This window comes from Pelophylax lessonae (genome assembly GCF_965119305.1).
Source record: "Pelophylax lessonae genome assembly, chromosome: 7".
Classification (NCBI taxonomy): domain Eukaryota; kingdom Metazoa; phylum Chordata; class Amphibia; order Anura; family Ranidae; genus Pelophylax; species Pelophylax lessonae.
Window position 1 is genome coordinate 192,876,345 of NC_138774.1, and position 17,459 is coordinate 192,893,803.

General features: G+C 42.4%; 1 protein-coding gene across 1 annotated transcript in view; it reads left to right on the forward strand.

Moving 5' to 3' along the window:
- Positions 1–17,459, forward strand: part of PLXNA3 (plexin A3) — a 272,276-nt gene that overhangs the window by 207,187 nt on the left and 47,630 nt on the right. The window contains exons 11-13 of the mRNA XM_082263582.1: positions 11,073–11,169; positions 11,959–12,149; positions 13,072–13,217. Coding sequence (XP_082119708.1) covers positions 11,073–11,169; positions 11,959–12,149; positions 13,072–13,217 — 434 coding nt within the window. The remainder of the gene's footprint in view (positions 1–11,072; positions 11,170–11,958; positions 12,150–13,071; positions 13,218–17,459) is intronic.

Consider the following 17,459-nt stretch of genomic DNA (forward strand, 5'->3'; position numbering starts at 1 on the left):
ACGTGTTGATAAAGTTCTAACTAACAAGACAAACCTTTTATGAGACTGAAAAATCATGGGGAATGTTTTATATACAAGAGATGACACCAGATAACTTGGAGAAAGTATTCTGCCACAGTACCGCTATTCAGTGGATGGGGTTGTCAGCATCCTTTTTGGTCAGCATTTTTCAACATCTTCTCTAGTTACTGATACTAATATACTGACATGAGACTTCCAGTAATGAACTGACATTGTGGCACACCAGCACTGTGAGGAGCAGCACCTACACAATAAAGGAGAAGTATAGCCAAAGCTATTTTGACTGTACTTCTCCTGGGGATTACAGGAGTGCAGTAAAGGCCCGTACACACGCACAGATTGTTGGCCGTAAATTGTCGGCCAACGTTTGATCGGCCGATTGTCGGCTTGTTAGTATGATGCTTCCGACAACCGACTGCGACTTTTCGGCCGAACAAAATCTGGTGTGCAGGCTATAAAATTTTTGTTGGCCGTCAGCAGAACGGCCGATTGTTCCTCAGTCAGTACAGATTTCGGCCGACAAAAATCAGATGATCAAGACTGGGCATGCTCAGTGAAGAAAAAACACACGAAAAGTAGACCCAGAACATGACATCACTTCTGCAGTTGGTTGTTGTTGGCCGACAAAATTCATATGCAGTCTAGAGCACATTTCAACTGACACAACAACACTGGACAAAAGACAGCCGATCGGTCGGCCAACAATCGCTGCGTGTGTACGGGGCTTTAGTTTGACACTGCGGTGATCCGCTTTAGTCTGCTGTCAACTGACGTCACTCTGCTGGTCCAGGCTTGGGAAAGATCCTGAGTTTACAGTTAGGATCCACCCAGATGCTTGGTTCGGCAGCTGGCCCAGCCTCTCAGGGAACCACTGGGAATCAAAGCCTCCTGTTCCCTGCACAACCCAGCACTCAAATTGGCACTGGAGGGGCAGAGCAAATAGCGTCTGACAGTCACCGGCTCTCTGCTCAGTGAAGACTGAGAACTTGGCGATCAGCGGGGGAAGAGAGATGCAGCATCGGATTGATGCTGCATCCACCTAGGTGACTATAAATGTCAAAAAAACAGAACTTCTCTTTGAAAGCAGTACTAAACCCAAAAACAAACCTTTATTATTTTGCAATTCTTAGATGTGATGGCTGCATTTGTTTCTTTTTTAGGCTTTCTTTCCTTTATTTTCATCTGCTAATTCAGGCAGTAAGTTTGTTGTTTTTCAAAAGAACAAGATCTCTTCCAGATGTATCAGTTTACAGGGATGAGACAAACCATTTAACACGCAGAGGGGTGCTTGCAATGATCTGCTTTTATTCATTTAAAACCTTTATCCTAAAAGTTAAAAAAAAATGTTTGCTGTAAATTAAGGAGTTTGGCTTTATATTGTAGTATATTTTTATCTGGTGTAGGTTACCAATAATAGTACCTGCAGCATTAAAGGAGATAAAGAGTTTATAAACAGTGACAGCGCGAGAATTTCACCAACCTATTATGTTTTTATCTGCTAGTACATTTACCACCCACCTCCCCCAAGACTGACAATGCTACTGTTGCTGTGTCCCTGTATCATTCATCCAGAGTGGGGGCACTCTAATACTGGCCAGATCTCCAGGTGAAAATAGAGAGGAAAAAAACAAATGCAGCTACCAAATCTAATGATTGGTAATCTAAAATATATTACAGTTAGTGTTTTAAAAAGCAGCATATGGCACGCTGGCATCAAATAGCTGGCACTAGAACACCTCCTTACGCGTGCCATCTAGTAAGGGATGAGCATTTGAGGTATCATTATATTAAAAATCTAGCTGGATCCCTTTCTCAGAAGCCATTGTCACGAGTTTGCAGTGATTGAATACTGTTTTTAAATAAATACTTGCCTTGTTTATAGGCCTCAATCTAGAGCAGCCAGCTCCCTGCGTAGCTCTTAGTGTGGCAGAGTGATGGAACAGTCACTGATCACATAAGACAGCTGCCGACTGAGAAGTCAGCTAAAAAATATGCCAAATATGAGCCTATAGCCCCTCATAATCCTTTCCCCTTCCAAGCACTTCTGTGTCTAATCTTCTACATGACTTGTTACATCAGCAGGGGCTGCAGGACACTCAACCGGCAGGAAGAGGTTAAAGCTCGCTCTCCCCAGCCGATGGCAGATGGGTGTGGCTGGATTCTGAACGAGGATGGAGATGCTGGCAGTTGCTAGGGGACAGATCTCTTCTGTTACTATAGCAACAGAGGACCATCTAAATGAGCTGTTCCCATCCTCCCTTCTTTGTTATGCTGAGCCCCTGCTACTAGTGTGACCCCTCCACCTTCACACTGTATAGGTTATGTACACAGTGTATAGAGGTGGCACAGATAGCTGTATCTGTTATGTATTCTCTGCCTATTCTGTCCCCTGTTCCTTGCCCAATAAAAATATAAATTCTCCCTGATGACATTTACAGGCAGCCATGAGCTTTACCTTTTCTTCTTATTGCTTGCAAACATCCACAGTGTCCCTGACTGTTAATCCTGGACGACAGGTTTTTAGTCGCATGTGCGGTAAAAGCATCGGGGGGCTGTCCTCATACAAATGTTCACTTGGAGAAATTTTCCGGAATGATGGAAAGGCTGGAGGCTCCCTGCAATATATATATATATATATATATATATATATATATATATATATATATATATATATATATATATATTTTTTTTTTTTTTTTTTTGCAGATATTCATTATTTCTGGGTGTTTAATATATGGTAGAATTCTATTTTCCATTTATTAGATACACTATCCTCAAAATGGAAAAGCAACTACCCACTCAGTGCTTCACAATTGCATCCAAGGAATACCACAATACCCCATAGTTTGGTATTCTGATAATGTGATGCCAGAGAGCAATTCCTATACATACTATACATACCCTACTATCTAGGCTCCTTGCTTCCTCTCAGGTACAGAAAGCAAATGATACAAGTTTTTTTTTTATATATTATTATTTTGGACAGTTTAGTTTGATTCTATTTATGGTGAAATACACATTTTGGACATTCAGTTTTGTTTTCATGGCGTAGATTCAACAAGGTGTTGGGTGTTGGAAACATTTCTCAGAGATTTTGGTCCATACTGACATGATAGCACCACGCAGTTGCTGCAGATTTGTCGGCTGCACATCCATGATGTGAATCTTCTGTTCCACCACATCCCAAAGGTGCTCTATTGGATTGATATCTGGTGAGTGTGGAGGCCATTGGAGTACAGTGACCCCATTGTCTTGTCCAAGAAACCAGTGGTGAGATGATTTGAGCTTTGTGACATGGTGCATTATCCTGCTGGAAGGAGCCATCAGAAGATGGGTACACTGTAGTCATAAAGGGATGGACATGGTCAGCAACAATACTCAGGGAGGATGTGGCATTTAAACGATGTTCAGTTGGTACTAAGGGGTCCAAAGTGTGCCAAGAAAATATCCCCCACACCATTACACCCCCAGCCTGAACGGTTGGTACAAGGCAGGGGGAATCCATGCTTTCATGTTTACACCAAATTCTGACCCTACCATGTGAATGTTGCAGCTGAAATCGAGACTCCTCAGACCAGGAAACTTTTTTCCTATCTTCTATTTTCTAATTTTGGTGAGCTTGTGCAAATTGTAGCCTCAGTGTCCAGTTCTTAGCTGACAGGAGTGGCACCTGGTGTGGTCTTCTGCTGCTGTAGCCCATCTGTTTCAAGGTTCGATGTTTTGTACGTTCAGAGATGGTATTCTGCATACCTTGTTTGTAACGAGTTATTTGAGTTACTGTTGCCTTTCTATCATCTCAAACCAGTCTGCCCAGTCTCCCCATTCTCCTCTGACATTAACAAGGCATCTTCGTCCACACTGCTGCCACTCAGTGGATATTGTCTTTGTTTGGACCATTCTCTGTAAACGCTAGAGAGGGTTGTGCGTAAAAATCCCAGTAGATCAGTAGTTTTTGAAATGCTCAGACCAGTCAGTCTGGCACCAACAACCATGCCACGTTCAAAGTCATCTAAATCCCCTTTCTTCCCCATTTTGATGCTTGGTTTGAACTTCAGCAAGTCCTGTTCATCACATCTAGATGCCTATATGAATTGAGTTGCTGCCATGTGATTGGCTGATTAGCAGTTTGTGTTACCAAGCAATTGAACAGGTCTACCTAATAAGGTGGCTGGTGAGTGTAGTTTATGGTATATACAGTTGAACATTTTTTATGTTGCATTCTATACATTTTTCACTGGAATTTCTTTGGTCATAACTTTGTCAATTGTTCCAGTGTTATATACAGCTGCTTGTGATATTTAGAATTTGTTAGTGTTTCCTGTTGCTAGCAAATAGATTGGTGTGTACGTTACAATCTGTTATTTGCACTAAACCATTTTTGGTAAATCTAAAAGATTGTACACTTAGGTTGTAAAGTTTGTGGCTACCTTTTAGATTTACCTGCAGCTATGGAGTGTGGGGACATGCTTGTTTAGTGTAAATGAATTGGGTTGTTTCAATAGGCCTCAGTACTATGTTGCTGTTGGTAAAGGTAAATACAGTTGTACTGACATTGAGCACAGTTTACAAAGCTAAGAACACCAGAATAAAGATTCATATTATAAAGCCAATGATTTAATATTTCAGTCCCGTGAGATTTGAAGAATATAGTTGCATGGCTGAAATTAAAAGATCTTGTGTGAAAGCTTTGTGAATTGAGACCAACTATTGATATTAAAGTCAAAGTGTAACATGCACAGCCAACTTTAGACTGACAGACATTAAAAAAACAAAAAAAAAGCAGTGATATGCTCCATTTAGCTTTAGACACTGGCTGATAGAAACGTTTTATTTATTTTTATTTACTTTCGTGTTTGGTGTTGTCTCATTAAGGCCCCTTTCACACTTATGCGGCGCGATTTTGACGCGATTTTGACGCGATTTTGAAAGCTATGGCTATGGCTCAAAACGCAATCAATTCGTGGCAAAGTAGTGCAGGAACTACTTTTGAAGTCGGTGCGACTTCAAAACGCACTGATATGAATGGGGCTCATTGAAAATAATAGAAAACGACTTGTCATGCGATTTTGCGGTCCAAAATCGCGGGACAAGTCACACTAGTGTGAAAGGGGCCTTAAAGCTGCTGCTTTATCTTATACTTTATTGCTAGCGCGGTTACCCATATTTGACCTGATAGAAACTCAAACTAACTATGAGACATTACAGGTAAAATTGGGTGCTGCGAGTGATATCAAAAACTGTTAGGGCTCTTTCACACGGGCGGTCCGATCAGATCCGCCTGTCAGTTTTTTAGGCGGATCTGATCGGATCCTCCATGCAGCTCTATGGGGCAGCGGATGTCAGCGGAGACACCTCCGCTGACACCCGTATCCGATCCTGTCCGTGAAATCTGGATGGATGGAAACCCTATTTTTCCATCCGTTCAGGGATCGGAACGGATGAGAGCGGACAGGCGGTCCGCTCTCATCCGATCCCCCATAGAGAGCAGCGGGGGCTGAGACACCTCCCTCTCCGCACTGCAAGCGGAGACGGAGCTGTCATCCGCCGGCTCAGCTGGGATCGTGGATCGATCCCCGCTGAGCAGCACGGATCCGCCTACGGAGGCGGACCGTGTGAAAGAGCCCTTACTGACTCACAAAGCTCAATACACTTTCAGGAAATCTTCCCAAAAAAACAGTGGGACACTATGTAGACAGGCTTGCTTAAGATTTTTTTTTTCCTCATCCATTAAAGTGGTTGTAAACTCTTTCACATTGAAATCTACATTAGTAAGGCTATTGATCACTGCCTGTTACACTTTACTTACTTTTGTAATCTCACAATCCGTCCTGCAAAGTTTCAATAGGTCACCAGCGCATGCGCAGTTCGTCATAAAATTCACGGCACGCTATGTGTGCCATTTACCTAACAGCATGCCAGGGATGTCAGTTCCAATGAAAACTGCACAGCTAGGAAGGCTTGTGATACAGTTTCTTACTCCTCAGCTTCCTGGCTCTCCTCCCCTTGTGACTGTGAGACATCACACAGGGGGAGTGAACAAGGGCATCTCACAGACACCCATGTGGGCAAGCAATGTGGACGGCAATCGAGAAAGAGGCTTGGATAGCACGCGATTGCGCATGCGCGAGATTTCGGCAGGGGAAAGGGCAAAAATGATGTCCACAGGGGAGACATGCATCAATACTAAAGATGGTGCAGCCAATTCTCAGAAGACGATTTTATTTATAAAACTAAAAAAAGGTAATTTGAGAAGCATTTTTACTAACAATACAATGTGCAATGAATGATAATACTTTGTTGTATGACAATATTCAAAAAAATAGAAAAAGAAAGCAGAGTTTACTTCCTCTTTAAGGGACACGAAGGGTGAGATTTACTAAAACCGGTGCACACATAATGTGGTAAAGCTGTGTATAGTAACCTAACCAATCAGCTTTCTATCAAAGCTTAATTGAAAAAGCTGAAGTAAAGGCCCGTACACACGATTCAAAAATGACGAAAAATACTGCTTTCAAAGCGATCGTACAATAATCGGATCTATAGTTCCGGTTCACATTTGTGCGATGCGGGAACGCTGCGAATATACAGCGTGTCCCCACATCGCATCCCCGCACCCTGGCAGTTCACACTGCCATATGCGATACACTGGGGGTGTCGATTAAAAGTTAACGACACCTCCAGATCAGATCGCATATCGCAGTGCGATCTGAAAGTTGGCACAGAATCGGATCGCACTAGTGTGAACCACCATGCGATCCAATTCTGCTGCGGACCAAAAAAAGGGTCCTGTGCGTCTTTTAGTGTGATTGCGGTGCGAATTCAGCCATACAAACTGTATGGCTGAATTTGCACCGCACCGAGATCGCATGTCATTTTAGGAGCAGTGCGCTCCAAATATGACATGCGATCTCTGTGATCGCACAAATGTAAACCAGCACTTAGTACACTGCTTTGGAGATCCGAACATGACAGTTCATCTTATATTCAATCGGACAAAATGTTTCTCTTACAATAGCAGATTGTACGATTTTCGTTTAATCTGTACAGTTGTTGTTCAAAAATAGAGTATCCACTGTTGGGGGGAGCGGAGCATGTTGTGGGTTACATAATGTCTACAGACCGTTGCTGTCATCCAACAGTTTTTCTTGTTGTAATGGTGTGAGTTTTTCTCAATAAAGCTTTTCCTGATTTTAAAAAAAAAATACGAGTACACTAAAACACGACATCCCTTCCGATTTTTTTTTTTTTTTTTTTTTTTTTTTTTTTGTTTTTTATTCTGGCGTACGAGAATTTTCGTAAATTTAATAAACTCCTCATGTTCGATATGTGATTAGCGCACAAAAAAAAACAGATCGTCCGATTTTCGGATCATGTGGTCGGGGCATTAGAAGCTGATTGGTTACTATGCACAGTTGCAGCCATTTTAGTAAATCTCTCCCCCCAAAGTCTTTCATTTCCAGGTTGTACTGTTGCCCACAGAAGGATTGGTGACCAAAATCACTGGAGACTAGCCCAGGATAATCCCCTGCTACTAGCAGCATGCCTCCATTTTTTGCTAGTGTCTTAGGAAAATTAACACCTTCTCTTCAGCTCTGCTGTATGGAAGACTAACCTATTTTAGTCAGCACACTCTTTTCTTGCTCTTCAAGATTTTATGCCCAAATCATTAAATTATTTGCTGACTGACTCCAAACTTGTTCCCCCGTCTTCTACCACAGATTCTGTGTGTGATTTACTTGCAGCCTTTGCAGCTTCTAAGTCCTTAGCCAGTGAGACTTATTGATGAGTGCACATCGCCCTGTAGCTTCTACCAATATGTTTGCCTGTCTCTGGTCCTTTAGAGACCCTAGAGCCACAAAGACTTTCTCATTACACCCAGTGTTCCACCTCTTTCCCTACAGAGATTGGTAACATCCGGACAAACTGTTTGCTCCTCCCAAGCACTTTTTAGCATTGTACCCGTTTGGGAAGGATTTTGTACTAAAATAGTCTCTTACTGTGGATCCAGCAGCGCCTTGCTTTGACAAGGTAACCACCATCACGATGGAGAATGCATCTGTCTTTAAGGACCCAACAAATAAGGGGTTGGAAGCCCTCTCCAGAACTCTGTTCTCCTACACCTTACCCCATCTTGGCTGTGGATGTCTTGTGCCAAACCATTACTGACTGGTCCAAATCCATTAAGAGATCTGCTGCAGTTGATACCGTGATTATAGAACACATGGTACAAATGGCTGTAGCTTTAAACTTTAATTGTGACCGTGCCTTAACTTTTGCATCGGTCTCCTGTTAGTACACATCCATAGGACACTTTGTTTAATGTGCTGGACTGTGGAACCCATGTCCAAGAAGCGCTTGATCCACAGGGCCTTTGAGGAACATCATCTGTTTGGCAAGATCACTCATCCTCCTCACAGAAAAAGCCCAAGGAACAGACTGCAAAGTTCTCTCCCTCATTCTCTGTTAAACTTTCCGTTTTGTTTCCTTATTCTTGTACCTTGTATCTGTTGTCAGCAGATTGCAGGTACAATCTCAGGCTCCTGCAGACTGTGTAGCTGTCTTCCTATACCTTGTACGGTCAGGCAGTTACTGAATGACAGGAAGAATCAGTGGACTTCTAAAGTGCTCACTAGCACCCTGGTAGTTCATTGAGAACTACAATCCGTCAGCCACAAAGGCTGACGATACTTGTAGTTCACTAATTCACAGAACTCTGTGAATGAACGACACGGCCTTGTTCTTTTTAAATTGTGACAGCAGCCTGCTGTCACAAATAGGAGGATCAGGGAAAGGCTACAGGAGCTGGAACATGCTTCACCCTGAAAACAATGGAAACATGTAACCTGTTCCCAAAGGTGATGTTGTCCCAGTTTCTTTATCAGAACATTTTCAAAAATTTTACTCCAGCCTGTTCCCCAAATACACCCCATCTTGGATCTTAAAGTTTGGAATGTCTTCATTTAAACCCAGGATTTTCACATGGAATCCCCCAGGTCGGTCATCACCTCTCTTCAGCAGGGAATCTTTCTGGCTTCTATAGACATTAAAAATACAAATCTATATGTCCACAGTGTTCCGCTACGTGTTCCGGTGCGTTTTCCATGCTGTACTGTGAAGCCCCTACACTAGCAGTGTGTTGCCCTTCCCATCAGCCTCTTGAAAGTCCTTGGAACCCTGATGGTACAGGGGACTTTATTGTTGACTGGTTGTTTCCCAATTAACATCCTGTAACTTGAAAAGATTTTGCTGACTCTGCGGTATTGGATCATCCTGCTGGAAGATCATCTTATTAGATTCTGTTGAACAGTGTCACAGTGGTAGCATACATTAATCATCAGGGAGGAAATAGAAGCCTCGCTGTAGCAAGAGTGATAGATTGGATTCTGCTCTGGGCAGAACTTCATGTTCCTGCCTTGTCCGTCATGAACATAACAGGTGTAAACAGTTGAATGGCTTGGCAGACTTCTCATACAACAGCTTCTGAATTTGGGGGGATTTGGTCCCTAGATAGAAGTGGTCCCTTAACTTCTGGGACCTATCGCATGTGAGAGATGCTGGATGAGATCCTCTTGGCTTGAAGACATATCTTGAGGCGTAAGAAGAAAAAGTTCTAGCAAAAATGGGGTAGATCTTCCACACAGCAGAGCTGAAGAGAAGATCTCTCTTCCTTTTGGTTGGTACATGTTGGTAGTAGGAGGGGTTATCCCGGGCTGTTGAACAGTGTCTAATCCTGTGGACGGCAATATAACCCGAAGGAGAAAGATTTCCTGGACTCCAAAAAAGGATTTTACAGCTAGTACAAAAATCCTATTTTGTTACCGCTCACACATGTTTTAGAAAGCAGCTCTTGCCCAAATCAGATACCATGTTCCTAGTGCAGGTAGAAGAAAAGAAGGTGAAAGTTATTTAGTTGCTATGAGAGATTGCATTGTTAACACTCTGTCTTAGTTTTCAGTGGCGGCTGGTGCTCAAAAATTTTGGGGGGGCGCAAAAAAGAAAAATGTAATAGGTATTGCTTCGCGGCAAAAAACGCAGTAAAAAAATTGCGTGACTTTGAGGTGATGGTATAGGCATGGCACAGGTGATGGTATAGGCATGGCACAGGTGATGGTATAGGCATGGCACAGGTGATGGCACAGGTGATGGTATAGGCATGGCACAGGTGATGGTACAGGTGATGGTACAGGCATGGCACAGGTGATGGCACAGGTGATGGCACAGGTGATGGCATAGGCATGGCACAGGTGATGGCATAGGCATGGCACAGGTGATGGCATAGGCATGGCACTGGTGATGGCATAGGCATGGCACTGGTGATGGTATAGGCATGGCACTGGTGATGGTATAAGCATGGCACAGGTGATGGCACAGGTCGGCTTCAATCACTTACCTTCTGACGGCGGTGGGATTCCGGGAACCGTCCATGGCGCTGCTCGTCTCGTCCTCTTCTGTCTTCCGATCTGTCCGGGCGGCGGGAAGCGGTGACGGTGCGTGACTGACGCACGCACCGGCACCGCCCCCATTGCGACGTCAGCGATCGGATGTCCTGGATGATGATTGGTCCAGGCTGGAGACTGGACCAATCACAGCCAGGATATCACGAAGGTGGGGGTGGCCAAGCGCTCTTTCCTGCGCCCAGGTTACGCCCCCAGAAGGCAGCCCCCCCCCCCCCTTTAGCCACCACATAGGCCGGCAAACCGATTTTTTTTTCATAACTTTATTGTTCTTTTTGTCATTTTTTTTTTTTTCCTTTTTTTTTTAGGGGGGGGGGGGGGGCAGTGTCCTGGCGCCCCCTATGCACGGGCCGCCACTATTAGTTTTTAGGATTTGTCTTAATGGGGCAGATATAAAAAAAAAATGTGCTAGTGTGAGAGTAAGATGACTGATGTCCAAAGCAACCAGTCTGAGGATGTCTTCCATATCTTGGCTAAATGAAAAGCTATTTGCCTTAAGATATTTTTGTTTTGCCAAGTAAAGGCACACACTTCTACTACTATACAATTGAAAGTCTCTCACTCACTCTGACATGAGTCATGACCATTATCTTTCAGTACACATATGAAGGCAATGACTCTGGCGACATGAAGGTAGACTTCTCTATCGTCTGGGATGGACATTTTTACATCGATAAGCCTGCATCCTTCCAAGGTAAACAATGGACACTTTTCCTCTTTTTACAATTACTCTGGCCACTTTATAAAATGTGGGGGGCATTGATGTGTTACTCATCTCATGTTTTTTATCTTTTGGTTTCAACTAAAGGTTTGAAAATAAGTCAATTTTCTTTTTTTCTTTTTTTTTTTTTTTTTTTTTTTTTTTGAATCAGGTCCTTTTTTCAAGTTTTTTTTTTTTTTCTTGAAAATATGTTACAAACCTTTCTAACAGAGGAAAAACGAAGCATTAATAGAACCTTATTAAAAGGCAGATAAACAATATTACTCCATAACTAAAAAAAATAGACCCATGGCTTTTCATTATAAGTAAAGAACCATATACACTCAACGAATCTCCCACAATTGTCAAGAAATAGAAGTATTTATCCCAACAGAGAAACAGCGTCACCTCTTAAACAGGCTGATGAATTATAGAAACAAAAGTGGACTCCAAAGAGGACAGTCAAGGGTCCTAGACTTTGCTCAATTTTTTGGGACATCCCCTAACTTTTGTAAGTTAATTATTTTTTCTATAGGTTTGTATTAACCCATACACACCATTGTTAAGTCAATAAAAGCCAATTTGAGTGGTAGTACTCCAATCTTTTTACATTTTTAGAAATATGCCTTGGTGAGCTTGATTTATGAAAGTTTTTTTTGAATGAAGAACAGTACATGGCATCGATAGAAAGAATGTTTTTTCTTCTAATGTTTTGGAAAATAAGCCCCACCTCTTGTGTCACTTGTTTCCCTCACTGCACATATCTTTCTCCCTTTTTCCCAGCTCTACTATATAAATGCCCAGCACAACGTGATAGCTGCGGCCTCTGTCTGAAGGCGGATCCTCGCTTTGAGTGTGGCTGGTGCGTGTCTGAAGGAAAATGCCTTCTAAGGCAGTATTGCCCTAACCCCAAAACCAACTGGATGCATCTTAGTAAACGGAACACACGATGTACTGGTCCCCAGATCTATGAGGTAAGTAGTCGTCGTCCCCCCTATCACCAGTACGTTTAAGTGGTGGGGTTAAGGTGAAATTGGTGGGGAAATATCACTCTCCTCCGGTCTTCTGCTCTTTATGGTCTGAGGATCCTTCTATTTCAAGTCCAGCAACCAGAACTTAACAGCTTTGGTCCTCTTCTAGTTTATTTTACAGAGTCTTCAGAGTGTTCTTGTACAGTATCTGCTGTGCATAATAGGAAAAGCGTACTTGCAGTCAAGTTGCCTTTCAGTAACTGACAATAAATATAAACGTGCATTCAGTGTGTCTACAAACCCCTTCTCGTTGGACACACTGAGTGATAAATGCCTGTACAGGTATATTATTTATATAGGTCAATGGTCTCTAAACTGTGGCCCAGGGGCCAGATGTGGTCCTTTGCTGACTTTTATATGGCCATTGGGGCACTATTTCTCCCATCAGTGTGAGGCACTATATCTCTCAATGATACCAATGATGGGGCACAAATCCTCCCACTGACCCCAATGATGGGACATTATTTTCCTATAATACCAATGATGGGGTACTGTTCCTCCTCCTACTGACCACAGGTGCCATATAATTTTTTTTACTCACACTAACCACAAAACCTGATGCTTTGCTTACTCTCGCTGAATTTGGGACATTTTCTTGCCCTGTTGGCCATAGTTTTACCCCCCTATAGTCTGAAGGACAGTAGACTGGCTCTTTAGAATGTTTGGAAAACCCTGGTATAGGAGGTAGCAAGCACTGTTTGCAAAGTTTATTATTAACTGCCTTGAAGTATCACATTTTAGAAAAACAAAAAAATGTACCATCACCAACAATTGAGTACAATTGTCTAAATATTATTTTTGGATATTTTTTGTAGCCCTTGTGCCCTGTGTTAATCTTTGTGCCATTTTTCTTTTTCTTCCACAGATCCATCCTCTTACTGGCCCGAGAGAGGGTGGAACCAAAGTGACCATCACAGGTGCTAACTTGGGTCTCTTCTTCAGGGAAGTGTGGGTACAGGTGGCTGGGGTACAGTGCTCATCAGTACCATCGCAGTACATCAGTGCCGAGAGGTGAGATTTATCTGTGAGACAATGGATAGCTGGGAAATGGGACAGATTTTTTTTTTTGTACAGAAGCAGATCTATGGAATGGGTTTTGGCCGTATAAATCAGTTTGATGCGTTCCTAACCACAATCTGCAAATTTACGTTTTCAGGCATGGTACCCCAAGCTGACAGAATGGTGTTCTGATGCTTCTGGTCTTAACTAAAGCTGAAGAACCAACCAGTTGATGTGTCCATTGACATAGTCATGTGATTACATGAAGTTTGTTACAAGCAAACCTGCTGGCTCCAGCTATCACTATGCCTCACACAAAGGAACTCACAGTGAGAGCTGAAGTTGGCAAGATACAGCTGACTGTGCAAATTAGTGTTTAAAAAAAAAAAAATCAAGTTTTGAGTGTAAAATGTATTTTTCAGTTTTGCCCATTTATCTGCCTATAAAAGAAAAGCTAAACCGGACATTGTCAACAGTGTTCAAATAAAAGCCCTATATGTCCTTAAAGACAAATAGATTTGGGTAGTAAATTAGTCCTAGTTACCTGACTTTGCTAAATCTGTCTGATCTAGCTAAGCTTTCAGTGTCTTGTCAAAGCAAAAGAAAATAGGTTCCCTTAACTTAACTTAAATCAGATCTTAACCCCTCAGGAAAAACCTCTCTCCTATCCTCCACTCCGCTATCAGAATAGGGTTGTCTTTTTTTTTTTTTTTCTTTTGTTTACTTTTTTCGGAAAGGAAAAAAAGTGCTGCCCTGTTCACCCTCGCACATCATTCACCTACAGTGGACAAAAAAGTCTACAAGCCCCTGTTAAAATGTCCAGCTTCTGTGATGTAAAAAAATTAGACAAAGATACATGTGAAAAACAATCTCCCATATTCTTCATGTCTGGGCTATGGGGTAGAGTGGCAAGACGGAAGCCTATGTCTTATGAAAAAAAAAAACATCCAGGCCTGGCTAAATTTTGTGAAAACACATCTGAAGTCTCTCAAAAAGCATGTGGGAAAATGTGTTCTGGTCTGATGAATCCAAGGTTCAACTTTTTGGCCATAATTCCAAAAGATATGTTTGGCGCAAGAACAACACTGTACATCACCAAAAGAACACCATACCAGTGAAGCATGGTGGTGACAGCATCATGCTTTGGGGCTGTTTTTCTTCAGCTGGAACAGGGGCCTTAGTCATGGTAGAGGGAATTATAAACCGTTCCAAATACCAGTCAATATTGGCACAAAACATTCAGGCTTCTGCTAGAAAGCTGAACATGAAGAGGAACTTTATCTTTCAGTATGACAACGACTCAAAGCATACATCCAAATCAACAAAGGAATGGTTTTACCAGAAGAAGATTCAAATTTTGGAATGGCCCAGCCAGAGCCCAGACCTGAATCCAATTGAAAAGCTGTGGGGTGATCTGAAGAGGGCTGTGCACAGGAGATGCCCTCACTATCTGACAGATTTTGGGGTGTTTTTGCATAGAAGAGTGGGCAAATACTGCCAAGTCAAGATGTGCCATGCTGATAGACTCATACCCAAAAGACTGAGTGCTGTAATAAAATCAAAAGGTGCTTCAATAAAGTATTAGTTCAGGGTGTGCACACTTATGCAACCATAATATTTTAGTTTTTTTATTTTTACTTCCCTCCACCTAGAAGATTTCAGTTTGTTGTTCAACCGAGTTGTACAGTTTATAGGTCACATTAAAGGTAGAAAAAGTTCTGAAATTACTAATCTTTGTCTCATTTTTTACATCCCAGAAACCTGACCTTTTAACAGGGGTTTGCAGACTTTTTATATCCACTGTAGGTGAATGATGTGCACTGTCCGCCCTTTCCCTCCTGGGATATGTGCGCCATATATCCCAGGAGGCATAATGCTTCATTCAGAAAGTAGGAGGGGGTGTGCCTAGCGCTGCATCATCAAGAGGCATGCAGGCTTAACCAGGAAGAGGCAGCAGGCCTCTTGATGATCAACATGGCAGCGCGGAACTGAGAGGTGTCAGAATACAATAGGATCTCAGCAGGACAGCGCTGAATCCTCTGGGTTGAGTATAGGAAATGTACACAACAAACCAACCGATAAGTGGGGATAAAATGAAATATGTGGCATTTTCTGCATTAAGATAAAAAAAACCTTTCATAATCAGACCCCCCCTTAAATACTTACCTGGTTGCTTTTTCGATCCCAGCGCTTTGCTTGTCTGCAGCAGCATTGCTCTCTCTCCTTCACACACGGGAGCCATTGGCTCTTGCTGATTTCAATCAAACCCTGAGAGGAGGGGGCAGGTCTAAGCCACACTGTGTGTCTATGGACACACAGCCCAACTCAAAATCGTGCCCGCACAAGTGCCACCCATAGCACACAGCTTGCTATGAAGGCACTCATAGGAAAGGAGGTGTGGACGGTGATGGGGGGGGGGGGGGGCGCAGAAGAGGAGGTAAGGGACCTCTCTGTGCAGCACCATTGCAAAGAGTAGGTAAGTATAGCATATTTTTATTTAAGGAGAAAAATGATACCTTTTACTATCGCTATCCAAAAAATGTTTGGATTTTGATACAATCAAATTGTAAATACAATAGATTTTTTTCACCTGCAAAATTGGAATAGAAATGCTTCAGTTAAAAGGTTTTTGTAGAGCGATTTCTTTTTCAAGTGAGGCTGTTTAAAGGGCATAGATGTTGAAAGCGTTTACATCCCGTAGCTGTTAGGCTTCACCTTTCAGTACATCAGTCCAATAAAAGCTCTGTTTTGAATGTCTGTGGAGGGTTGTTCTTTTGAACATTTGCAGTACTTTGTTATAGAAGCACATTGGCCTCACAAGGTACAATCACAATGTACCATGAGCTTGTCTCAGACAATCGGATCTCATTTGAGCCAGATTGTAGCTCCATGGAGAAACCATTTTTACCAGAAAGTGTTGTGATTTTTTAATATACTCAAAATCAATTTTGTGATTTGGTATCACTGATATGTGCTTTATTGCTTATGTGAAATGTGAATTTTAAATAAATGTCCACTTTAGGATGAAATTGTAATATTTAGGATGTCTCCTCTTTTATTGACCTTCACTATGAATACTGTCAGCAACTCCTTTATTACCCGCCGACCACCATCACCTGCAGATTGGGCTCTAAGGTCCTTCGAATTCATTTGTTCAGCCAGAGGAAGCGAGCCTGGTGCTTAATGAGCGCTATAAGGGATCTCGTTCTCCCACGCTCAGTAAGAAGCAATTAAGACGTAATGGTCTCGCCATGAATCAAACAGCCACTCTCTCCACCCTCAGCTGCGCCAGGAAGTTGCTGCACAAATTGCAAGTAGATAAATAGTTACAGGATGATGGATGGTGCATTTCCTCATTGCTTTCCTAATTAAATCGCCATCCAGGGCCTGTGCACACACCTGCTGTGACTCCCCCACATTACTTATTGTGAAGCTCTCCCCACAGCCAAGGCCTGTGTGCCGCAAGTCTGTCATCGACGATTAAAATTTAAACTTGTTGAACTTAAAAACACCCACCCTAAATAACTTAATTACACACTTGCATGCCTCTTATCGCCCTTTAAAATAGTGAAACTCATTATATATTATTGAAATTGGATTTATAATATTATTCTTTTTAAGATATGTACGCAGATGTGTTAACCTTTCTACAAAAAAAATCTCCCCTCTACTCACCTCCAGGGTTGCTGAGCGGTCAGCAACCACAGCTGGTTCAGCCGTCCTAGGATTTTAAATACCCACTCTTTTCCATGCAACGCTTCCAGGACAGACAAAATAAATTCTGATTTGCCAGCGCCATCACAGTGAATCGGTCCCATCACAGTGACTTCCTTGGACTGCTGGAATGGCTGCAGGGTTGCTGACAGCTCAGCAATCCCAGGGGTATATTGGTGACCGAGGGGGCATGAGGAGGGTGCCCAGTGCTCACCTTTACATATTTTTCTGTAAAGGTGAACTTATCCTTTATCTGTAGGCAAATAATGTTTGCCATGTTCTTCAAAGGGTTAGTTCTCTGACTGATTTCTTGTTGTCTTCTGATCCTGAGTAGTTAAACCAATCAAAACTCCTAGGTGGATAGAACAGTGTTACCCCAGTGCACACTTTACATCCTGATCAGAAGCCCTCTTTATGTCTTCTATTTGTTTAAAAAAAATGATCTAGCTACATGAGGGTAGCCAAATTAGCTTATTTTATTTACATGCTGTGCTTCCTAGTCCTGTAAAGAGGCTGTGTTTTGCTGATTCCTATTACCTA